Source organism: Monocercomonoides exilis (assembly GCF_001643675.1).
Source record: "Monocercomonoides exilis strain PA203 chromosome Unknown scaffold1-2713096, whole genome shotgun sequence".
NCBI lineage: Eukaryota > Preaxostyla > Oxymonadida > Polymastigidae > Monocercomonoides > Monocercomonoides exilis.
In genome coordinates, this window is record NW_027150546.1 from 1797501 (window position 1) to 1822608 (window position 25108).

The 25108-nt window shown below is 34.2% G+C and overlaps 6 protein-coding genes across 6 annotated transcripts; 3 read left to right on the forward strand and 3 right to left on the reverse strand.

Moving 5' to 3' along the window:
• Nucleotides 1-5766: 5766 nt before the first annotated feature.
• On the reverse strand, nt 5767-7487 carry MONOS_5025 (uncharacterized protein; the record flags this gene model as incomplete). Its single annotated transcript, XM_067875143.1, has 5 exons — nt 5767-6625; nt 6697-7190; nt 7246-7316; nt 7389-7417; nt 7485-7487. The coding sequence occupies 5 exons, from the start codon at nt 7485-7487 to the stop codon at nt 5864-5866; spliced, it is 1359 nt and encodes a 452-aa protein (XP_067736462.1). The 3' UTR covers nt 5767-5863.
• A 141-nt stretch (nt 7488-7628) lies between these two features.
• Nucleotides 7629-9446, reverse strand: MONOS_18524 (uncharacterized protein). Its single transcript, XM_067871551.1, has 4 exons — nt 9400-9446; nt 9248-9272; nt 8685-9184; nt 7629-8625 (listed from the first exon to the last, which is right to left on the reverse strand). Exons 1-4 carry the CDS (start codon nt 9430-9432, stop codon nt 7819-7821), a joined length of 1365 nt encoding a protein of 454 aa, XP_067736463.1. The 5' UTR covers nt 9433-9446; the 3' UTR covers nt 7629-7818.
• Nucleotides 9447-14929: 5483 nt separating this feature from the next.
• On the forward strand, nt 14930-18528 carry MONOS_11533 (uncharacterized protein). The gene is made up of 2 exons (XM_067864072.1): nt 14930-15770; nt 15853-18528. The coding sequence occupies exons 1-2, from the start codon at nt 15147-15149 to the stop codon at nt 18412-18414; spliced, it is 3186 nt and encodes a 1061-aa protein (XP_067736464.1). The 5' UTR covers nt 14930-15146; the 3' UTR covers nt 18415-18528.
• Nucleotides 18529-18597: 69 nt separating this feature from the next.
• Nucleotides 18598-18954, forward strand: MONOS_11534 (uncharacterized protein; the record flags this gene model as incomplete). Its single annotated transcript, XM_067864073.1, has 2 exons — nt 18598-18647; nt 18792-18954. 2 exons carry the CDS (start codon nt 18598-18600, stop codon nt 18952-18954), a joined length of 213 nt encoding a protein of 70 aa, XP_067736465.1.
• A 528-nt stretch (nt 18955-19482) lies between these two features.
• Nucleotides 19483-19965, forward strand: MONOS_11535 (Histone H4). Its single transcript, XM_067864074.1, has one exon. It carries the CDS (start codon nt 19518-19520, stop codon nt 19833-19835), a length of 318 nt encoding a protein of 105 aa, XP_067736466.1. The 5' UTR covers nt 19483-19517; the 3' UTR covers nt 19836-19965.
• An 80-nt stretch (nt 19966-20045) lies between these two features.
• On the reverse strand, nt 20046-23861 carry MONOS_11536 (putative MmpL efflux pump). The gene is made up of 3 exons (XM_067864075.1): nt 23721-23861; nt 23143-23618; nt 20046-23077 (listed from the first exon to the last, which is right to left on the reverse strand). The coding sequence occupies exons 1-3, from the start codon at nt 23840-23842 to the stop codon at nt 20214-20216; spliced, it is 3462 nt and encodes a 1153-aa protein (XP_067736467.1). The 5' UTR covers nt 23843-23861; the 3' UTR covers nt 20046-20213.
• Nucleotides 23862-25108: the final 1247 nt, after the last annotated feature.

The following is a 25108-nucleotide window of genomic DNA, read 5'->3' on the forward strand; positions in this document are numbered from 1 at the left end:
GTTTCAGCGCAGATGCGAGCAGACGATGGGCTGTTGATTGCACCGGTGAAAGAATACAAGCACTGTTTGTCATTGTCCTCTTCACATGCACACAGAAAGGGCTTTTGACACGAAGATATGAAGCCTGGTGACAAATTGAATCTGCCAGCGAAATGAGTCCATATCTCGTTTCAAGCAACTCTAATTGCTCAATATTCTTCTTCTTCTTCTTCTGTTTATTCAGCGACAAATGAAGAATTGAGGCGAGATTAATTCTGAGCTGAGGTTTTCTTTTCCTTTTATCTATATGATTTCAATTTCGCTGTATCCATCACAAAGAGGAAACAGAGATCAAAGCTCCACATCAGGCGTCTCTTTTCAATCGGTGTGTGGAAGCGATGATGGGCTGTGCAATCAGACAGAATACAGACACTTGGGCAATGAATTGCATCGCGTTTTGGACACCAACAAAGAGGATTCTATTTCGATGGAAAGCAAACAATGAGATTCTGAAACAGATTCAGGAGACAAAGTGAGTGCAGCCAAACAAGCTGAGGAGTGAAAGAAATGAGTTACAGATGAACAGGAAAAAAGAAAATACTTTGAAGATCTTTCAGCTTATCTTTGATCCAACCACGAAGGCGAAGACCACAAAGATGATTGTTTGCTCGTCACGGAAGATGCCAATTCTCAAAATGCTGTTTGATGATGGGCTTTCTTCTCTTCTCTCTGTGAAATCTGGTGCAAACTCCTCTGAAACGGCTTGCAAGCTGAAAAGAGAAGACGAACAGCTATTGAGCGACCTAGTATCATTCGTTGAAGGTTGACTGATGCTCAATCTGCACATGCGCGTGATTGCTGAAGATGCAAAGGACTGCCAATTCATCAGCCAAAGAATAGCACAGTTGACGACTAAGCAGAAGAAGGCTGAAATGACAGCGGTTGGAACAGAACATTCTTCTGCCTCACTTCGAATGCCTGCTTTTCTGTTTCAATCTTATTATTATCTTCTTCCCTTTCTTCTTTTTTTGAGAATTCTTCAAATTCTTCAAATTCTTCATTTTCTCGAGTCCTTCAGCATGCAACAGACTTTGCTTCTCCTCTTCAGCACCTCAACAATCATTGCTGTCTTTTGACTCACCTATCTTCTCCATCATGATCTTCTTTCCTCTTCCAAGGCTGTTTTTGTTCTCATGATTGTCTTTCTTGTTGAAGTAGGCTTGCTGATGAGCATCCATTCGAAAGCGATCAACACGATGAACCGTGAAGAAAAAAAGAAATGTTTGAACACAGCATATGAAGATTGCGGAATGCAGTAATGGGCAATTTGCACACTGGAAGTGAGTGTGCCATCAAGCAGACAGCTGGCGAAAGATACAGAACGGTCAATGAATTGAATGATGGAGACGGTAATGTTTCAAAGAGCAGCAGAAGATGCTCTGCTAATTCTGCAACAGCGTCTGTATTGAGGATGAGCGGAAGATATATATCAAAAGAGAGAGAATGAGAATGAGAATGTGAGAAAGAAAAGGTTGAAGCGATCAAAGCACATGGTTGCGATGAAGAAGTTGGTGAAGAAAGAGAATGCGATCGTGATGGGCACCAAGTTGCTGTTCATGTGGTGCACCATCGAAGCAACCTTGAGAGATGTCCCATTCCACAAAACACCCATTGTCTCAGTTTTCATTATATCCGTCTTTTTCAAACAAATCACGATCGATGAAAGTTTCATTAAAAATGTGTTGAAGTTGGCAGTGGGGAAGATAGCTTTTCTTTCTTCTCTCCCTCTCTTCGACTTTTTTCACAGAGCATATCTCAACAAGAGCGAGAGGAGCTTCATCAAGTGCGCCTGTGATGGGGAAGAGTTTATCACGAACAACAACACAGGAACCTCCTTTGATAATTCATATCCTCTATCTCACACACCGAAAAACTTGTCTGAAATGGCGAATGCGACCATCCATTTTAACTAACAGCTCATCTTCACAGCTGGTTTAAGGAGCAAAGAGCACTTCCACAAAAAGCCTCAGCTGTCTCTTGAGTTGGATGTCAGTCTTGTGTTTAACTTTGCAGACGGGATTTTAACCTTCCACAAACTTCATTTGAAGCTCGAGAGCGGAAAAGAAGATTTTAAAGGAGAGGCACTGAAGGTTCAAAGGTTGTTCTTGCAGATCTATTCGAACAAACAGAGGGAGAAAGAAAAGAAGGGCTAATTTGTTTTTGGAAAGGGGAAGAATGCTGTGAGACATTAACAACAAGCAACTTCTTCTTATTTCAATTCGTCTCTATCATTGTTAATTGAACACTCGTCCAACCTGTTTCACAAAGTGAACATGTTTATATACAGTCACCAAAGACAGGCACTTGGGAGATTTCACAAATTCCTCGTTTTGTGTTCCATTTCTGCTCGCAACTTCAGCTCAAGTGGACTGAAGAGATGTGGGATCATTTCTTTGTTCGAGGCACCTATCTTGGAATAATAACGATAAGGAAATTGAACAGAAGAGGGGAATTATTTGTATTTCTGAATCAGAAGAATCAACTGAGCTTATGCTTTATCTCCTCAAAAAAACACTAAACTCTATCTGCTTTGTGTTTCTCTTATTTTCTCAAGGCACAGTTTTCTGCTTGTTGTTGTGCCTATAGGCCTTTCCAACATGTTGCTGCCTCATCATATCTGAAACCTCCTCCAGTGCCTCATATGCCCCATATGCATCCGCTTCAAATGGCTGTTTGGTCTCAAAAGGGAAATCAAAAAAGGTTCGATGCACTTGAGCTTCTGGATAACAACGCTTCTTCGCGCTGGTCAATACATCAGTTCAGCTAGATCTCTTCCTCCCTTAATGTTCATTGAACTCCATTCTATTAACCAATTTTTTCACTTCGTTTGTTTTCGAGTTGTTCTGATTGTTCCACTTGTTGAAGTCATATCTTTAACTTCTTTTTCTTCCAAACCTCTTTTTCTCTTTCTTCTTGTTCTTTGTTGAAGAAGCAACAATTTTTTCGTTGATCAAGCTGCATCATATCAACACCAAATAATCTTTCCCATGACCTCATTCGTTGCATTATCGGCAACTGAATTCCTTCAATTTGTTGTTCTTAATTCCAGCAGTTTGAGGATGCGAAAGGAAAGGAGCAAGCAGCATGGAGTGAATAAGATCAACACTTCATCATCTATTTTATGATAAAAATATTTTTAAACTTCATTCTATGAAATAACCGATTTTAAATAGCAAGTCATCAATCACATTTTATTGAATAACAAAATACAAAAATTTTTTCCCAATAATTATTTTAAAGTTTCTTTGGTGAAAAATTAGAAATGCAACTATTTTTTGAATGAAAATGAATTCTTTTTCTTTTTGAATTGAATTCAATTATAAAATTTTCAATTTTTAGGAATGAATTCTTATAAATAAAAAAATGTCAATTAAAAATAATGATAAACACAGTGTGTGGATGAGATAAAAATTAAGAGAATTTTTTCTCAGAAGCACAAGTTATTCATTCCACAAAACAGAAAATTTTCCTATTTGAAATCGATTTATTCTTTTTCGAAATCGAATTAATATATTACGAAATTGAATTATTATTTTTCGAATTAGAATTATTTTTTGTATTGATATTCGAAAAAAATGAAGTTTAATACGCTTTTCACTTGGTTTTCCCCAAATTTCAATCATTTCTTATCAGTTGGCCTGATTTAAATTTCAGAAATGACTTTTAATTTTCATTGATCCAACATTTAATACTGGCAAAAAAAACAATAACAGATCAAAAGCACCAACATTATCCTTTCGATTTGAATAAATCATCAAAATCAGTTGACATGTTTGTTTATTGTTGACAATGAGGATTTTTTTCAACCTTATGAATGATTAAACGTTTGAATTTGAAGAGAATAGAACAGAGGAAAATGGATTCTTCGGATAATTGTAAATCATCAATTCAGTTGAAGAACACAAGAAAAGAGGAAAAAATACAAAGTTTGAATTCTGTTTTTTGTGAAAATGTCTTTCTTTTTTGCTCAGAACTGCTTGCTGAGCTTGAGGGATACAGCAGTGGGGAGCAAAAGCAAAAAATTGGTGAAATTAATGATGTGATGGACGAGATGAACAGTTCAGAATTGTATTTTGTTCTTACAACTGGACTGTTCAACGATATTAACAGAATGAATGAAGATGCCAAATTGACTTTAGAAAATGCCTTTTTGCTTTTGAAGCATATGGGATATAATAATGCGTTGAAAGGCTTGCTGAGTAACTGCTTTTACGAATCTTTGTTGAGAAAAAATTTTGAAAGGATGATAATTGAAGAAGAAAAGAAAAAAGAAAAAAGGAACGAAAAACTGCAATGTGATCTTTGTGAATGCTTCTTTTTATTGCATAACAAATATGTGATTCTTCCAGAAACTGTGATTGAAATTTGCGTTCCTTGCCTTCTGAATGCTGCACAAAAAAATAGCAAAGATGAGGAAGTTCAAAAAGAAGTGGAAATGACTTTGCTTGCATTAAGCCAATTGTTCAAAGAAACGGTTTGCATATTTTTGGATTATTTGAAATGTTGAGTATTTTAATTTATTGAAATAAAGATAATAGAAAAAGACCTTTATTTTCATGAAATAGTGGATATTATTAAATATCATCAAGAGCATAATAACCTCACTCAACTTGCATATCAGTCGGCTTGGGAGTTCTTTTTGGACAGATTACAATGGAAAGAAAAAATAGAAGGGATTATTTTAAATGAACTTCACATTGTCGAAGAAGCAAAAAGAGAACTGAAATCACTTTTTGAGTTCATTGATTGGAAGAGAAGAGAAGAAGAAAAGGAGAAGTGTGCAATTGAAATGAAAGAGGAGATTGTTTTGATGAAATGGCTTCGAACGTTGGATAATTATTTTCGCTCATTAGATTTTTGGTTTGAAGAATGCTCTGAGCTTATCAACATCGTAGTGTGGGTGTACAGATTCACAAAGGATAATTTTGTTAGAATAGCACATCAATGCATTGTGATTATTGCAGGAATATCAAGAAACTATTTTTTACAACATGATGCCTTGTTGAAAAGTGGAGCTGTGGATGCTGTTTTGGAAGGGCTTCAAATTCCAACGAAGGATCAAGTCATAGCATGGTGTTGTTTGACTTTCTTTTTGAATCTTTTCAGAAGATTGTCTGTGAATATAGGGAAAATAACAAAGAAAGCCGAACATAAAAAGAAGATGAGAGAAGTATTTGTGATGCTAGAAGAAGAAGGATTCGAAGATATCATTATTAGTTATCATTCATTAATTCGATTGTCGAAATTAAGTTTTGATTATTCTCTTCCTGAATGTTGCGAAGATTATTTTTTGCACATTTGAATCAATTATCTTTTTTTCCTTTTCTTGATTCAAGTCAAGTGATTCTTTGAAGGGAGTTCATTAAAGTCTGATTTCATTTTGAATTGGCAATCCTATCAATGAAAACAGAATAATATGTTTGAAGAAAGCGTTCTTTTTGATTTTTCTGTTTGGTTTTATTTGCAATATGGAAAATATAATTCATCAAACGTTAAAACAATATCATTGTGAAATAGAAACAAAAAAATGATGAATCTTTCACCGTTCTTTTGAACAAAGTTGAGGAACTAATGGTATTTCAACTTTAAAGATATTTCATAAACATCATTTTATTTTATCTACATTTCCTTCAAAAACTGTTAACTTCTCCACAGAGACTGAAGTGAAGAATTTTTTCAATATTTTTTGATTATTTAATGAGATGCTCAGGAAAAAGTTTGTACTTCATTCTCAAATGCAGTTTTTAAAAGCAGATGCAGTAAAAAAAGGGGGATGACACAGTGAAACAGAAAGAAAATAAAAATTTCAAAATAAATGTGTGATTCAGCAATAAACAAAATAATATTCATAATTCTCTGGCAAAATACTGAAATAATATTCGTTGAGAAAATAAAATATTTCTTGAAAACCTGTGATAATATCTTCGTATCCTTCTTCTTCGAATCTTTCAAATATCTTCGTTTTTGTTGCTTTTCTTTTTGCTTCGTCGTTTTCATCTTTATCTTTTTCTTTCATTCTTCTTGAAATTTCAATAAAGAAGTAAAAACAATTATTCATCACATTATCATTGATTGCTGATTGCTGAAGCTCATCCAAAACAGCATCAATAGCACCACTTTTCAACAAGTCATCAATTTTCACATTTCTATTATCTGTTGCTGCATGGAAAAAAACAATGCATTGATTTTGAATATCTGTATTTATCCTCTTGGATGATCTCAACAACTGTACAACACCTTCGATTAGTCCAATATATTCTTCATTCCATTGGTTGCTCGATTCAAAATATGTCTTCAAACTTTGAAGCCATCTTCTGATTGATAGCTCATCTTTCACTTCCTTTCCTCTTTCTTCTTCTTTTCTCTTCCAATCCACACTCTTCGACAACTCTTCCAGTTCTTTTGATTCTTCTCTCAAAAAATGCAGTTCATTCACAATTACTTCTTCCAAGCTTTTGTCAGTGTATAATCTGTCTATCAAAAATTCCCAAGCAGATTGATATGCCAATCGAGTCAGATTTCTATGCTCCTGGTGAAATTTTATGATTTCTATGATCTCACTCACATAAAGTTCTTTTGGCACTTCCTTATCAAAAAAACAAGGAAAAAGAAGATAAATATCAAGAAAATCGAATAGCTTAGACATTAAATTCAAACATGAAGTCTATCAATCCTGCTCAAAGCCGAAAGAGCTATTTCCACTTCTTTTCTTGTTTCCTCGCTTTCATCTTTGTTTGAAGCTTCTTTGAGAATGCAAGAAATACATGTCATTTGCAGCTCACCCCATAATGATGCTCCTAAAATGCAAAATGATTCACAAAGATCAACAAGAAGTTTTTCATTTTTTCCTTCCCTTTTCTTACCTTCTTCAACAATCGTCCTCTCAAATTTTTGCCTTAGCAAAGAAAGAGAAAAATTATCACTCCATATATTAATATCGAATTTGCAATAAACTAAGTGCTTCAACAACAAAAACGTATTTTCCATTGACAGTTTATTATCTTCGTTCATATTGTTTATGTCGTTAAACACTTCTATTGAGAAAACTGAATTCAATTCTTTCAAGTCCATCCTTTCTATTGCTTTGATCATTTCCCCAATAATCTGCTTTTGCTTATTAATAACACAGCATTTCAGTTCAGCAAACAATTCTTGTCGAATTGAATGAAGAAGTTCAAAAAAAACTATTTTTTAAAAAATTCAAACCTTCAAACTCCTTTCCTGGAGTCCTCTCTTGTATTCTCTCAACAGACTTGTAATTTTCAAAAGCCTTCATTCTGTTTTGGTTCATAATATTTTATGCATTCGTCATGCTTTTTCAATAAATTGAATAATCAGCAAAAGCAAACAATTTTCTTTCTCTTGCAAAATGAAAATACTATGGATTCAATGCAAGTTGCTGCACTTCAAAAAAACAAATGTGTAATATGCAACGGTAACAAAACCATGATCAAAGCTGTATCTGAACAGAAAATCACACCTTTTTTTCCTTTTGATCAAACCAGCACTCGTAAAATTTGGAGATTAATTCATTTTTTGAAAAAAGAAATAAAATCATCATTTAAAATTATTCAATTGATTGTTTTCAGTTTTGTGAAACGAATAAAAATAGAAAAAGATAAAAATTTGGAGTTCCAAAAAACGAATGAGAAAAAATTATACATTTCAAAAAATAAAAATATACAGAAATATTCAGAAATACACAGAAATTTACAGAAATATATATATATATATATAAGCATAATTTTTGAGCTACAAAATCAAATGAAAAGACTTTGGTCAAACATTCACAAAATAATCAGAAATATTCAATAATAAATTATCATAATATTTTTCATTAACAAAAGAAATAACTCCATAAAAGCTTGTGTTGCAATCTTCATATCCTTCTTCTTCCGTCCTTTCGAACAATTGCCTTTTCAATTCTTTTCTTTCCGCTTCTTCCATTTCATTATTTTTCACTTCTTCATTTTCATCATCTTCTTCTTCCATTTTATAATCCGTCTTTTCTTTCAACCTCCGTAAAATATTCATAAAGAAATGCAAACAATTCCAAATAATTTCATCATCCAAAGTTGATTGATTCATTTCCCCTAAAAGCATACATACAGCACCTTCATTCAACAAAGCTCCAATTTTCGCTTTTCTCTTTTCTGCCCCTCTTCTTAATACAAAAGCGCATCTATCGCATATTTCTCTGTCATTATCCTTTGCTGCATAAAATGTCTGAACAATGCTGCCAATAAGCCCAGCATGTTCTTCATTCCATAATTCGCATGAGATTATGTAACACTCAATAACATCGAGCCATCTCCAAATCAAGGGAACTTTCACTTCTGTGTTTCCTTTTTCCTCTTCTTTTCTCTTCCAATCCTCATTTCTTATCAACTCTTCCAATTCTCTTTTAGCTTCTCTCACAAAATGAAGTTCATTCCCAATAATTTGTTTCAAATTACTATCATACTGAAATCTATAAATCAAAAACTCCCAAGCAGACTGATAGGCAAGTTGTGTCAGATTATGATGCTCCTGATGATATCTGATGATTTCAGTAATCTCATTTAAATACAGTTCTCGCTTAACAAACTAATAATAATGAATGACAAAAATTCAAAAATATCAAAAAATGAAAAAAATACTCATACGTGATACATGTGAAAGCAACTCAAAGCGAACAAAGCCATTTCCACCTCTTTCTGAGTTTCCTTGCATTTTTCTTTCTTCAATACAACTTTCAGAAAACAACGCGCACATATCAAAGCCATTTCTATTGGTGCATCACTCTTTAGCAGCATTAAATAGCATTCGCAATAATCAATAAAATGCTTTTCATCCTTTTCTTCTTCTTTTCTCTCATTTTCATCAACAATCAACTTTTCTAATCTTTTGCATAACAAAGATTTTTCAAAGCATAAATACCAGATATTTTTCAGCCTGCTGCAATATCCAACATGTTTTAGCAACAAAATTGAATTCCCCATCATCATTATCTTTTCTTCTATCATTTTGTGCATTTCATTGAACAGTTCTGTTTTAACCACAGAATTAAATTCTTCTTCCTCCATTCTATCAATTATTTCATTCATTTCAAGAATTTTCTGTTTCTGTTCAATTTCATTACAATCTTCAAGCTCAGAAAACAATTCTTCAAAAAGAAAAGAAATTCTACAAGTACAAAAAGGCCAATCAAAAGAAATAAATTACAAACTCGAAAACTTTTCTGTTAATGGAGTCTTTCATTTGAATCAAAAAGAGAATCGAAGGCAATAAGTAACCAGATTTCCAGAAGTCATTTCGCAAAAGAATTGACAAGAAACCGTGAAGCAGAAGAATTATCTTGTTTTAAAATATTGAACAAACAACTTTCATGATCGTTTGAATTTGTCCTTTCATCTCCAACACAGTAAAGAATAAGTTTCCTTTTGTGAATATTTTATAATAGGAACTTTTGATCATATCGAGATTTCGAAACTCAAATGAGCAAGATTGAAAGCTTTAACTTCAAAATGAAAAGAAAATGTGCTTTATTGCAGCGTGTGTAATTTCCATTGTTTTCTTTGTCATCATATTTTCAATTAATTCATTTCTGATAGTCATTTGATGTTCAATTTGGTCAGTAATTTATCGTTGCCCAAAAAATTAATCGGTACCTAAATTTTTGGTTATCAAGAGCACTTTTTGATAAAAATAAATAATAGAAATTTTTGAATATATTATATTGAGATATTTCTGAAAAAATTTTTTTTGTTTTTAAAATCTCAGTGAAAAGATCTTGCATTTTTTGTTTTATTTTTTGGATCAAAGACTTGCACATATTTCAATGAGCTTTTTATTTTGAGTGTTTTGAGTTATATCACTGTTAATAAACTGAACATTTTTATGCTTTTGGTTATTTTTTGATATTTAACACTTCGTATTTTTATTCCTTTTTCCATATCAATAAATTTCAACAAATCAAAGAATACATTTGAATAAATAAGATTTTTCGTCAATTTAAAAAGCGAAAATATGAAAGTATTTAACAAATAAAGGTTATCAAATGAAAGAAAACTTTTCATTTTCAAATATCGTGATTGTTATTCAATTAACCTAGTTTTTTGAGTATTTTTGTTTCGCATGCTTAAATTCAAATTATTTCATTTCATAATTTTAGAAACGCACATTTCAATCATTTTTTCACAGCTGTTATTCAACTTATAAAAACTTAGCAACTTCAATCCAACATTTGTTTCTAATTTTTATCGAAATTTTGGGAAATGGTAAAAGGAATAAAAATACGAAGTGTTAAATATCAAAAAATAACCAAAAGCATAAAAATGTTCAGTTTATTAACAGTGATATAACTCAAAACACTCAAAATAAAAAGCTCATTGAAATATGTGCAAGTCTTTGATCCAAAAAATAAAACAAAAAATGCAAGATCTTTTCACTGAGATTTCAAAAACAAAAAAATATTTTCAGGAATTGCACATATAATCATTTTGAAGATTTCCTATTATTTCTTTTTTTCTTTAAGTGCTCTAGAGAGCCAGAAAATTAATTTACCGATAAAAAAAGGGATATGATAAATAACTCACCCAACAACAAAAATTTCGTTTATATCGAGATTTATTCAGTGAAATAGTGAAAATCTAAATTGAAAACTTAAAAAAGTTCAAAATTTTATCAATTTTGTGAACTTGCATTTTCAGAAGTGATTGAATGTTTGTTTTCAAAATGGATAATTGAACGTTGGGTGGTTTTTTTATCCGATCATTTTTATTGAAAAGCATGCACCAAAAATTTTTCAAAATAATAAATTTGCAATCAAATAAATAATTTTTGCATTCGAAATGAAAATGAATTTTGTTTTCACAGGAATATAAATATATTGAAATTATTCAAATTCTCAGGAAAAATTATTAATTCCAAAAAATTATCAAAGGCACAATAAAATTATAACAACACAAAATAATTTACAATTCAAAGATGGAAGACTGATTTTCACAAAATTTCTTGAGAATACGAATAAATTTTTGTTAGGTTTTAACAATTATTATTTCGAATTAAAAAATTATTATTTCGTTTGCAAATTTTCCATTTTGAATGCAATTTTTATTATTTTGAACGCTTTAATTCTCATTTTGAATAATTTTTGGTGTATCTTACAAAATAAAAACCAAAGGAATAATGCGACTGAAAGGATTCTTAACAAATTAATAACTAGCTTTTCGAAAAGGCTGATTGTTTTCAAGAATACTTTCATCAACACTCTTTGGTGATGATAATATGTTTTATTTATCAGTAAACTTTTGCAGGGTTTTCTTTCTCAAAAACAACTGTTTCATAGTCAAAAATTTGAATAAGTTTTTTTGAAAAATTAATTAAATAACTATTAAAAAACATTTTTAGGTGTAATAATCAGTTAATAAGGTCTGTTTGGAAATGTCAGGGCTGATAATAACTCAATTTAAGTATAATAATGAAGTTTGAAATAAGTTTTTAAAAAACTTAAGATTTGTATAAAAAAACTATTCAAACATTTTTCGTTTTGATCAACAGGCTATTATTTACCTAATACATCATAAAAGAACATTTCTTTTTTTCATTTATTTTATTTTATTTTTTATTTTTTATTTTTATTTTTATTTTTATTTTATTTTTTATTTTTATTTTTATTTTTATTTTTATTTTTATTTTTTATTTTTTATTTTATTTTTTTTTTTGTTGTTTCATCATGGAGCTAACGAAAAAATGGGGTACACCCTAAGAAGCACCTTGCCAAACTGAAAAAAGAAAAAGCATATTGCACAAAATTTGAAAACGTATTAAATATTCCGATAAATTTTTTTCATAATAAATCCTGTTTTTGTTGAAGATCAAAAATTATTTTTTTTAATGTTTTTGATCATTTGTTTTGCTTGTTTTTATGTAACTCTCTTTCTTTGTTTATTTTTGATTTCAAGGTCATAAAACACACATAACGGAATTTTATTATTTCAAATGTTACACCATTTATTATTCAAAATTGTTAAACTTATTATTCGAAATTGGTAAACTTCTTATCCAAAATTAGTGAAATTGAGTATTTTTTTAAAAAAAATTTTTTTTTGTGTAAAATTGGTTTTTGGCTGAATATCAGAAAATATTGAAAATATTATATTCACTCAATATTCGAAAAATAGATGAGAATTTGAACCCAGATTTTTATTATTTGTGAATAAACATGAAATTTTCTGATTTTTTAGTAAAAAATAATCATCATCGAAATAGGATATTTTTTGAATTATTTCACCTCACATCGATAAATAATGCTTAAAACAAACAAGAAAAAAATTTTAAATCAGTTTTTCAAACAAAATTCAAATGTTGTTCACAACTTCATAAATCCATAAATGCATTTTCGGAATTCTTCTATTGTTATTTATTGTTTATCTTAAGATCTTCAATTTCAAATAACATTTCATGATTGATTTATTCATAATTTAACAATATGTTGTTAATTCATTTCATGATTATTTTATTTCCATGGTGATGATTTTTTTCTAAAAAACCAGAAAATTTCATGTTTATTCACAAATAATAAAAATCTGGGTTCAAATTCTCATCTATTTTTCGAATATTGAGTGAATATAATATTTTCAATATTTTCTGATATTCAGCCAAAAACCAATTTTACACAAAAAAAAATTTTTTTTAAAAAAATACTCAATTTCACTAATTTTGGATAAGAAGTTTACCAATTTCGAATAATAAGTGGGTGATTATTTTTGAAATCATAACTTTTTTCGGGGTGTCAATTTTTCATTTTCATTTGTCGTTGGGAAGAGATTTTGTATTCTATTTGAGAATTTTTACAACAACTGTTTAAAAAACAAATGCAAAAGCAGAAATAAAAATCATGATATTGTTTTTCTAGCCTTTTCTCTTTTAAGTGTTCTTTTGTTTATATAAAGGAGAAATATTCAAACCGAAAATTTAATAAGAAATAATATCACATCAAAAATAATCACCCAAGTTTAACAATTTTGAATAATAAATGGTGTAACATTTGAAATAATAAAATTCCGTTATGTGTGTTTTATGACCTTGAAATCAAAAATAAACAAAGAAAGAGAGTTACATAAAAACAAGCAAAACAAATGATCAAAAACATTAAAAAAAATAATTTTTGATCTTCAACAAAAACAAAAATTGAAACAAAAATTCTTGCACTGTCAAAAAACAGTATAATAAGCGTGTGAAAGTTTGCTTTTTGAATTTTTGAAAATTTATTTCTTCTGTTTCAGCGAACAAAAATAGTTACCTGCACAAGGGTTCGATATGGGAGTTTTCAAAACTCCTTAAAACATATTTATTTGTAATTAATATGATCACTAATCATCATTATTCATGACAATAACCATCGGAAATCCATAATTATAATTTTCAAATATTTTTTGAAAAAGGTCAATTTCAAGTTGTTATGGGTTGTGATCAAAATTGATTTATTGAAATGGCAATGCATGATCTTCAGATAATTAAACCTCATCAGCTGGATAATGTTTTCACAGACGAAGACGGAGCGTGAAGGTGGTTTAACGAGAATGTTTTGAAAAACGAAGCGAAAATTTGCGTTTGTAGCAAAAGAAAAATGATTGTTCTTAAAGGCGAAAAGTTTTACAGATATTGGTGCTGTTCAAAATGCAATAGAAAGAAATCTGTTTATGATGAAACAGTTTTCACTGGGAATAAATTAGGATTAGGGAAGGTTTTTAGAATCATTTTGTGGTATTGGGAAGGTGCAAACATAAAGTTCATTTCGAAAATACTGGGAGTGGATACGAAAACTGTTGGATTTTGGCGCAGCGTCGTCAGAGTTTCATATATGGAAATTTGGAATTTACATCAAAATCCAATAGGAGGAGAAGGAAAAGTGGTTGAAATTGACGAGGCTGTGTGGAGGAGAAGAAAATATAAGAGAGGAAGAAGAAAGGAACACATTTGGATATTTGGTGGGGTTGAAAGGTTGAAGGGAGGTAGAGCTGGTCCTCGTTTTGTGAATGTTGTGCATAATAGAAAGAGGGAAACTCTTCTTCCCATCATTTTGGAAACAATTCGAAGTGGGACTCCAATTATGAGCGACGAGTGGAAAGCACACTCCTCTTTGGATCAATAAGATTTCACTCATAGAACTGCATGCCATAAAAGAAATTTTGTTGATCCAGTAACGGGTGCGTGCACCAATACAATAGAGGACTTGTGGGGTGCATTGCGCAAATCATTCCCTCAGTATGGAGTGAGAAAATCATTGATTGCAGATCAATTAGATATGTTTCTGGTAAAAACTTCTTCGAAATTTAAATTTCAAGATATTTCACCTACTTTCGTTTTGTATAAAGCGGTGGAAAAGCCAGCAGAAGATCTTGCGGAAAAGTTAGTCGATGATGAAGATACCGAAATCTCTCAAATTGAAGATATTTTGGGAGATGAAGAAACTGGAGAAGAATCGTCAGGGTTTGAGACAGAAGAATAAAAAACTTCAGATAATGAATCGTAATTGATTTTTTAATTTTTTTCTCATTTTTTATTTCTCACGTTCACACATTTCCGATGATTATAAAGATGAATAATGATGATTAGTGATCATATTAATTACAAATAAATATGTTTTAAGGAGTTTTTAAAACTCCCATATCGTACCCATATGCCTTATTACCTAATTTATGAAAATGTTCGTGTTTTTAATCACCGTAATTGATGATATATTTTTATGTTGGTTTAGTGAAAGAGTGAAAAATGAATGATAATATCGAAGTCTTTCTAGATTTGTTGTATTTATGTAATAAACTGATAAAAAACATGAAGTCAAATTACCATTGCAGTTACAAATAATTGATCAATATATTTCTCTTTCATGGTTTTTTGACCCAACATCACATTATTAAAAATCAAAAACAGGTATTTCTTCATATCAAATTGAAATGAAAAGTTGAGAAAAGGATAAATAGAGCTTAATGAAAATCTATTATTAAATATTAATGTCAATTAAAATTATTTTTAATTCTTAAAGAAATTCCAATTTCTTTTCTTGACATGATCATGTTCTACTAAATCATGTCAATGGATTTCTTTTTTAAAAAACACTCATGACAAAGAATGAGACTCTTTCAAACATTGTGGACATTAACATTATGAACGCGCTGGAGCAAAAGTATTATCAGCCATGTGGATTGATAGAATTAAGCAACCTTCTGGAGACAAAGATAAAATTAAAATCATCGACATTAGATGTACTGCTAATTGGAAGTCACAGTGCAGGAAAATCTTCATTTATTAATTGGTATACAGGGAAAAAAGTTCAAGCAACGGGCGTAGGAATGGAAACTGCAAAAATAGAATTCATTCGATTTGGGGAAAAAGAATGCATTTTGAATGGAGAAAGCACAATTAGAAAGATCGACTCTGCTCATAGTCTTGAAGGTATTGGAAATATTGAAGGTTATATTGAAGCCCACATATGTAACTCATCTGAAAAATGCTTCTCAAAATTAACATTTATTGACACACCTGGACTTGTTGACGGGCATCTACAATATCCTTTTGATATTGAAGAAAGTATTAGAAGATTGAGCCGAACAGCCGATTTGATTTTTGTTTTTTTCGAACCATTTGGGCAAACATTGTGTGAAAGAACTATGAATACGATATGTTTATTAGAAAAAGAAGGAATGGGACCAAAAATGCATTTTATTTTAAATAAAGGAGATTTGGTATGAATTTCTATTCGCACATCTTGTTGCATAGTCAATTTTTTTCACAAACAAAATGAAAACCGAACCTTTTCCTTTGCAGATGAAGCGCCAGCGCGACCGAGACAAAGTCCTTGTGCAGATGACGCACAACATCGGCCACTCGATCCAGGCGAAAGGGCTGTGGTTTGTGGTGTGCTGCATCCCCGGCTGCTGCGACAGCGAGTACTCGCGGTTCTGCGACAACTGCATCGACGTGGTGCTGAAGGAGATCGAAGTCGGGCTGGACGGAGTGAGCAGCGACCGGGTGACGCAGGCGATGTCGGACGCGACGCGAGTGAGAAACGAGTGCGAGCGGCGACTGAGAGAAGAAAAGGAGAGAGAAAAGACGAGCCGGAGAAAGAAAGGGCGGGACGCCACCTGCGGAATTATGGCGGGAATTTTTGGCGTGCTTTTTTTGCTGGCGAGTGTGCTGTGTGGGCTGGGTGCGTTTGGCTCTGTGAATGGAATTAGCAGCAGCAGTGACAACAACAACAGAGGAAGTGCAGCCTATCAAAACAGCGGAGTTGCTTCGAACCTCCTCCGCTTCATAACAGCAGACACAGGGGGAATCAATGAGAAGATGAAGCAATCACAATCACATTCACATTCACAAACACAAACGCAAACACATTCTCCATTCATTTCTTGGCGGCGGTTGCTGCTGCCTTCTGTGAAGTTGGCTGAGTATAGTGCGAAGCTGCTGCAGATGCTGTTTTTTGCGTCCGACCAGCCGGATGAGCTTGGGCCGTCGGCTTATTCAACACCCACGTCGTCAATGTCGGCAGTTTCATACGAGCCATCAGAAGTGGCTTCTTCTTCTTCTCTTTCTTCTCCTCCTCCTTCTTCTCCTTTTTCTTCAATATCTTCTTCACAAACAAGCTACATTGCGTATTTGGAGAGGCAGCTGAAGGAGAAGATGGAGAAGAAAGCGGATGAAGAAGACTACCCAGCCAGCTCAAACACATTTTTTGAGGCACAAAAAGAAGGAAAAAGCAGAAATAACCGAAAAGTTGCAGAAATAGCTGGAAATATAGGGGGAAAGGAAGAATTTGGGGATAAAGCAGCATATTCTGGATATTTTAAGAGGAATGAAGAAGAAGAAGAAGATGATGAAGAAGAAGAAGAGGGAAAAGAAGGAGGAGGAGAAGAAATTGAAGATAAAGAAATTGAAACAGAAAAGCACATCAAAAATTCACCAATAAGCTTTCCAAAGACAACTTTAACCCAGAAAAATGCAGTCAGAGAAGAGAGAAAAGAAGAAAAACAAGAAAAAACAGAAGAAAATTTCAAAGTGAGATTTCTGAATGAAAACTTGGATGTTCGTGCTCTGAAATGGAGCTGTGTTATGCTTGGGGTATTTGGAGTGGTTTTGATTGGGCTGATGTTTGCTGCTTTGAAGTCTGGCTCTGAAGAAGAAGAAGAAGAGGAAGAAGAGGAGGAAGGAGAAGAAGAGGAAGAAGAAGAGGAAATAAATAATAGAGATGATTATATTGAAAGAATGGAGAGAGGAGAAAGAGGAGAAAGAGAAAGAGAAAGAGAAAGAGAAAGGGCAGTTTTTGGAAGTTACTCAAAATACAGAGCAAAAAATACACTGAACATTCAAAAGACCCAAAAAGAGAAGAAGAAGAAGAAGAATCAGAGGAAGAAGAGAAGGCAAAGAAGGCTTTCAAAATCTGAAAGGAAAATGATGGAGCAGTTTGTGAAAGGAGGGTATGTGAGTCTGATGGCAGAGCTTGAGCAGATGCGACGGGAGATTGAGACGAAAGAGCACAGATTGTCTTCTGTGATGAGAGGAAAGAAAATTCCTACTGCTTTTGCTGCTGCTTCTTCTTCTTCTTCTTCTTCTTCTAATGCTTTTTCTTCTTCTGCTTATGCTTCTTCCTCATCTTTCCCTAAATCATCATCATCTTCTTCTTCATCTTCATCTTCTTCTTCTTCTTCCACACCAAATTACTCTCCCATCTTCGAAGTTATTCCTCCTTCTTCTTCTCTCGATGACTTCAACAACACCCAAAATCTGCCGATAAACAGCAGCATCAGCAATAACGTTCAGAGCGAAGAATCAGAAGAAGATAGCGCTTCGCTTTCGCCTCGGTTGTCTGAGAATTCTTGTGATTCTTCACCTGCCTCTGCCTCTGCCTCTGCCTCTGCTTCTGCTTCTTCCTCTTCTTCCTCTTCTTCCTCTTCTTCTTCTTCTTCCTCTCTTCATTCTCCTCATTCTCCTTCTCCTCGTTCTTCTTCTTCTTCTTCTTCTTTCTCTTTCTCGTCTTCTCCTTCGTCATTTTCCGCTTCGTCTCAAAGCTCGCACGAAGTGACTGGGAATTTCCTTCCGACCGTCGAAGAAATCTCCAGAAATGTCGAAAAAACAGCTATTTCTCCGTTCTCTCAGCAGGAAAAAATCGATTCATTGCCCATCAGCCCGAGGAGAACACAAAACAGAGAAGAGTTGAAACTTGATTTTGGTTCAAAGCGCTCGCTTTCAGAAAGCTTCAGCGGAGAGAAAGAGATCATTGCGTTTGAGCGAAAAGGCGGAGGAATTGTGGAAGAAAGAGATGCAGATGTATCTACACATTCAACTCAAATGTCAAGAATTGGCGCAAAAGCAAAGAGAAGACACAAGTGAATGTGCATAACGATATTTTTTATTGTATTTTGTTTATGCGTTTTCTTATTTTTTATTCACCTCCAAAAAAACACAACATCTTCAAATAATTAATGTGATGGTATAGATCCATAATGATCTTGATACCCTTAAAACTAAATCTTTATTCAAACAACATATTTCGCAATGAGTTCTCAATGCCAAATGGAAGGAGCATGGGGGCATGATATTGACAGACCAAGTGTTTCCATCAAGTGTGACTTTATTTGTTTGAAAAAATCGATTTATTTGAGTTCTTTTCGCGAAATATTCAAAAATTATTATAAAAAAATCACAATTCAACACAATTTTCAATTAATTCGATAAAAAATTTCCAAAACTATAAAATAAACTTGCAGGCAACCACCAGGAGGTAGAAGCAGCATTTCCTTTGGGGACGATAGCAGCAGCACGTGGCCGGAACCAAAGGGAAAGCCAAAAGTTGTTACTCCGGGATCTGTCCAAGAACCACAACCTGCAACAAGTGCAAGACCCCAACAACGCTCAACTCGTCCTTGGTAATATTTTTCCGAAAAATTTCTCTTTTCACGGCACAATATCAGCACACGTTACACTTGCATACACTTCTTATTTTTCAATTCACTTCATCATTAGTTTTTTCTTCGTTAAATAGTATTTTTAAATTGGTTGATAGTTAAATATAATACACATAAAAACGAATTGTTTGAATTCTTATTCCAGTACAAGAAAGTATTTTCATAAAAATTTTGATCAACTTTTTATAAATGAAGTTTCTATTTAACTGAACAATTACACATTATTAAATCTCGGCAATAAGCAAACATATCAGTAGAATGTGCAAAAAGTTATATTTTTCATATGAAACTCAACAGATAATTTGAATAGATTATCAATTTACAAATTAACAGTCGATAAATCATATTGGGGTTAATGCAATTAAATAATAATTATTGTGTAGTTTTGTTTGGATTATTTCCTGATAAATATAATTAATTTTGGGAAGTGTCCATATATTATATTATGGGTGAAATTTCATACTATAAATAGATTTTTCAGGTTTGTTTCATCATCTAATTGTTTTTAAAAAACAATATTAATTATAAATGTCTGGACGTGGAAAAGGTGGAAAAGGAGGAAAAGGTATTGGAAAAACTGGAGCAAAGGGATATCGCAAGCTTCGTGATAACATCCAAGGAATTACAAAACCAGCCATCCGTCGTCTTGCCCGCAGAGGAGGCGTGAAAAGAATCTCCAACCTTATCTATGATGAAACAAGAATCATCTTGAAAATGTTCCTTGAAGGAATCATTCGTGATGCTGTGACATACACTGAACATGCCAGAAGGAAGACAGTTACCGCAATGGATATTGTCTACTCACTTAAACGCCAAGGAAGAACACTTTATGGATTTGGCGCATAATCAAAAAAAAAAATTTTTTTTTTTTATATAAAAAAGACATTTCACATATTTTTCGTTAATTTCGTGGTTTAACCACGCTGTTTTATTAAATTAGAAGACTGTAATTCAAAAATCAAACTTTTAAGTATTTTTTCATTAATAAATGATTTATTACCAAAATGCAAAATACTGAAAACAACTCTTTGTTTAAAGGATTTTGGTAGAAATTTATTTCTTTTGTTTTTTTCTTTATTTTCATATTTTTAGAATTTTTAAAAAAGGATTTTTAAGCTACATATATTACTCTTTTGATTAGAAAGAAAAAAGTTAAAGAAGATAAAACAGAAAAGAAAGATAGATAAATTAAGTGACGTGTGTGTGAATGAATTGTATGTGATATTAATTAAGAAGGTGTGATCTCTCTGACATTTGACTTTCGTGTGTGTCTGAGTTCAATCCTGCAATATCAGGATGTGGAGATGTATGAGAATATGTTGAGCGGCTTTCTTGTTGGTATGGCACAAGATGAAGAGTATTTCCATCTGCATAGCTTGGAGAGGAGCTCTTCTCCATTTCACGAGCAGCATCAAAGTGATTGACATCTTGTCCGTACAATATCTCTCTCGCTGTCTTTGTGTAGATTTCGCCGGCCGGGAAACCCATCCATTCATTCCATTCCTGCGCCGTGTATGTTTGCTTCTTCGCAATTGCTTTTGCATACTTCTTCATCGACTTCTCTGTCATTGGCTCTTGCTCTGGCTCATCCGTCTCCACTGCATCCTCCAACATCTGGTCAGTCATATCGTTCTCGTCCCTCGTCGCCTTGCACCTCTTCCCAGGGAACCAGTTCGCCCTGCCCAGAAGATTGCATATCGCAGGCACCAAAAACACACGGATGATAAACGTGTCCAGCAGCACCGTGAACACTAGCAGGAAGCCCATCTCCACCAGCACCACCATCTTCGAGAAGGTCAGCCCCGAAAACGCCACCGCCATCACCATCCCTGCCGCCGTGATGATCCCACCACTACGCGATGTAGCTTTGATAATAGCTGCCCTGTCTTTGTATCCCTGGTCTCTGTACTCTGCTATGCGGTAGAACAAGAAGATGTCATAGTCCAGCGCCAGGCCGATGATGAGGGAGTAGCCGTAGACAGGCACGAAGTAGTACAGCGAGTCGATCGTGCTGAGGAACGGGATCAGCCACGTGAGACCGTTGTACTGGAAGAGGATCGTCAGCATCCCAAACACCGTCACCATCGTCACGCCCAGCGAGAAGACAGTTCGCAGCGGAACCACAATCGAGCGGAAGATGACGCCCACAGCGAGAAACACGACCGCCAAAGAGATGCAAATGGCGATGGGGAGGATTTTGTAGATCACACGCACTGAATCGCCCTGTGTGACTGACATCCCGTTGAACCCGATTTTCATCCCTTCGGACGACACAATCGGGAAGTGCACACCCGATGGCTCAGACTTCTTCTCTGTGGCTGATGAATACACAGCCAGCGGAGAATGAGATGTGGAAGAAGAAGAAGCAGAAGCAGAAGCAGAATTAGCATCAGCATCAACATCATTGACAATGTCCAGTGTGAAGTGCATCGTTCCGTTCAGCCCACTTGCAATGCTGCTGTTTCCAGCGCCCAGCAGCAGTCGTCGCTGCTTCTCCAACTGCGTATCTGTTGGAGTCTTTGGCAGCTTCGGTGGTTTTGGTCTCGGGTGCTCCTTCAGATAGTCCTCGGCAAACTGGTACAGGTCAGGCAGGATGTTGAATGCCTCTTCGCTCATCGAGTCGAAGATCGTGTTGATGGCAATGATCAGCGACGCGTTCTTGTCCACCGGCGACACATACTGCTCGTGCGCCACCAGATACGCCTCACACCCTTCCTGCTCCAAAACCTCGCAATTGTCGTTGATTGCGTTCTCAGCGATGGTGAATGGCACAGCCGCCTCGTTCGCCACCACAGCCGACATCACCCCGTCCTTCTTCACCATGTTCGGGAACTTATCCACCAGCGCCATTGCCAGGTCGTACGCGTAGCTGAAGAACTCCGCGTTCCACGTGCCGCCGCACTGCGACGCGTCCAGCACCATCTGGATCGGCTGGATGACTCCAGGGGGAAAGTCCCTCCCGAGCTCTCGGTACAGCAGCAGCGAGTGCGAGCCCTGCGCCAAAATCTCTGTGTTGTCGAGCGACTGCTTCATGTACCCGACGTAGAACACGCAAAAGGGAGTGGCACACAGAAGAATCACCACACACAGCACAATCGACCACTTTGTCTCTGTCGTCCACTTCACAAGGCGGAACCACTTCTGCTTGTTCTGAATCTTCAGCAGCGCTAGCGTGTACGGATCGTGCAAGTCTGCTGGCGAAGGAGAGGGGGAAGGAGAAGGAGAAGGGGAAGGTGTAGGGGTCATGGAAGGTGCAGCAGAAGCAGAAGAAGAAGCAGAAGCAGCGGCATTGCCTGTTTCAAGCGATGAATTTGGCGTAGTCGTCGAAGCAGCAGTCTCCATTGGTGTTCCGTCGTATGCTCCTCCACTTTCCTTTTCAATGGTAATGGCTGCTGCCCCAGCCCCAGCTCCACCTGCTGCTTGAGCTCTGGCGTACTCTTCGCACTCCTTCAGGGCTTCCTGGTAGACGTCAGACTCCATCACGATCTCTCTCTTCGTTTTGAACGGCTCGAAGCCGAACATCCGCCAGCCCTTCGCGTGGCAGCAGCGGAACTTGCTCCAAAACGAGCCGAAGCCCAAATACGAGAAGTTCGCGAAAAACTTCGGGAAGAGGAACAAAAACGAAGGGATTGCAGTGATGTTCACGATCAGGTTGACCAGCGTGGCTATCGCAGACGCCAGGCCAAGGGCAAACAGCATGTTGTTGTTCAAGAACATGTTGCTGAGGAATGCCACTGTCAGAATCGAGCCGGACAGGCAAATGATTCTGCCTGCAAACTTCGTTAGAGTGTGTACTGCTTTGCCCAGAGTGGCTCCTTTCTGCACCTCTTCGCGGAAGCGTGACAGAAGAAAAAGAGAATAGTCGATCGACAGCGCAAGGCAGATTGAAAGCATCACTGACGGTGCAAACGTAACCATATCTCTGTGAAGTGCAATGGGCCAGACGATAAGAAACGATGTTGTGACGGCGCATACAGTGCAAAAGACTGTAATTAGTATTAATCTCACGGATTTCAGCATGATGATCAAAATTACGAGAGCGATCGGAATGCAAACAGTATCCATCACTGATAAGTCTTCGACAATGTCTGAAATTTTACATTGATAAAAAAATAAAAATATAATCTTTCTTGCTGTAAAATATCTCGCAAACTTTGTCTAACATTAACTAAAAACTCAGCGAGTCCGATCATATCGAAATCAAAGCTTTTCTTTTCGATGGCAGAACATCTTTTATCAACTTCGTCTCTCACAATCTTCGCAACAACAGCATAATCATCATACAGAGCCTTTCCAGAAGATTCAATTTGAAACATCATTAATGTTCCATTTTTGCTCGGCTTTGCAAGAAATATATCTTGAACTCTGGAATTATCATATAAATAATAACCCTTTGGTTTTGCATGAACAATTGTATGGTTATTTTCGCGTTCATATTTTTCAATTTCAACTGTAACATTGGTTTCAACATCTCTTATACACGGGATATCCAAAACAGATGATTTGTCCTTATTATGGAAGTATGCATATGCGTTAGACTCGCTTGCAGATCTTGGATAAAATTGATTCATTGTTTTCTTGTTTTCATAACTTTGAGTTCCTGATGGCGCGTCAAGAGAATTAACAGTTCTTAAAAAATGATAAAAAATCGAATAAAATTTATATCATCAATGTTCATAATTTAAACATCTTTAAAATTGAAATCGGAATGCTCGGAGTGATTAAACAAACACTTTGAAAAGCTGAAATCCATATAATGCTCCAAATACAGCGCAAAGAAGCCAAAATACAAGAATAGCAGCTTTAAATTTGTAAATAAATTTTATATATCGGTCAAAAAGGTTAAACTTCATTTAAAAGATCACTGCCCATAAACTAAAACAATAATAGATTTAGGAAAATTATGGATAAATAAATATTTTCAACAAAAAATGTGTTACGTGAAATTTTCACTGTGACTGCAGTCAGTGTGTTTTGAAAATATCAGGCGCTTTTTCTTTTTCTTTTTCTTTTTTTTTTTTAGTGGTGAATAAATTGTATATGAAGTGTTTGAAGTTCAATGATTTACATTTGATTCGTTTTGTTTTTCAATTGACAAAAATAATAATACGGTGAAGCTCGGATATTATCACAATCCATTTTGCAAAATTTTTTTGTGATTATGACCCAACTTGATTATTACCGAAAATGTTTTTTCATTGATTTTTTTTTTTTTTTTTTTTTTTCGAAGATATGTGTGATTATTTTTTAAAAAAAACAACTTTTATTGGGTTGCAAATTTTTCAAAATTTGCTTGTCATTGAAAAGAGATTTTGAATTCATTGCTTAATTTATCACAACTGTTTTGAGATAAAGCAAATCAGTTGAAATCAATATTCAAATGTCTTTATTGAGCCTTTTCACTCTGTAGTGATCATTAATGCATATTCAAAGGAAATTCTTGAATAGAAAATTTTGAATGAAAAAATATGACTTCAAAAATAATCACTCATATAGAAAGAAAAAAGTTCATTGAAACATTGGATATTGACATTTTTTTTTTTGAAAATGTGCAGATTTTTATAAATGTTGACTTTTTTCTTTCTATATGAGTGATTATTTTTGAAGTCATATTTTTTCATTCAAAATTTTCTATTCAAGAATTTCCTTTGAATATGCATTAATGATCACAACAGAGTGAAAAGGCTCAATAAAGACATTTGAATATTGATTTCAACTGATTTGCTTTATCTCAAAACAGTTGTGATAAATTAAGCAATGAATTCAAAATCTCTTTTCAATGACAAGCAAATTTTGAAAAATCTACAACCCGAAAAAAGAAAAAATTTCATAAATAATCTCTTATATTTATAGATGTTCGAAAAAATGTGATCATTTGCTGCCTTGATAACAACCGAGGTGATTATTGACGAGCTTCAATGATCATATATTTCGATTTGAACTGATTTCTGTGATGGGATTTGTTTTTCTGACTTGCCAAAAGCATAAGGAAAAGTCTTCAATTTCAAAAAAAAGATTGAAATATAATCGCGATCAATCAAAAAAAATTTTTTTTCAAATTTATCAAAGCCATCGTTTCATCTTTCTTTCGATTTTTTCATTAAAATATAATATCTGTG

Coding starts and splice junctions, on each gene's coding strand:
- MONOS_18524 (XM_067871551.1), bottom strand. CDS start 9,432: ATGAAAGGACAAATTCAAACGATCATGAAAGTT. Junction 9,273..9,399: donor TTCAAACGATCATGAAAGTT/GTTTGTTCAATA, acceptor TTCAAATGAAAG/ACTCCATTAACAGAAAAGTT. Junction 8,626..8,684: donor GTTGCTTTCACATGTATCAC/GTATGAGTATTT, acceptor CATTATTATTAG/TTTGTTAAGCGAGAACTGTA.
- MONOS_11533 (XM_067864072.1), top strand. CDS start 15,147: ATGACAAAGAATGAGACTCTTTCAAACATTGTGGACATTAACATTATG. Junction 15,771..15,852: donor TTTTAAATAAAGGAGATTTG/GTATGAATTTCT, acceptor TTTCCTTTGCAG/ATGAAGCGCCAGCGCGACCG.
- MONOS_11535 (XM_067864074.1), top strand. CDS start 19,518: ATGTCTGGACGTGGAAAAGGTGGAAAAGGAGGAAAAGGTATTGGAAAA.
- MONOS_11536 (XM_067864075.1), bottom strand. CDS start 23,842: ATGAAGTTTAACCTTTTTGACCGATATATAAAATTTATTTACAAATTT. Junction 23,619..23,720: donor GGATTTCAGCTTTTCAAAGT/GTTTGTTTAATC, acceptor TCATTTTTTAAG/AACTGTTAATTCTCTTGACG. Junction 23,078..23,142: donor TTTAGTTAATGTTAGACAAA/GTTTGCGAGATA, acceptor GTAAAATTTCAG/ACATTGTCGAAGACTTATCA.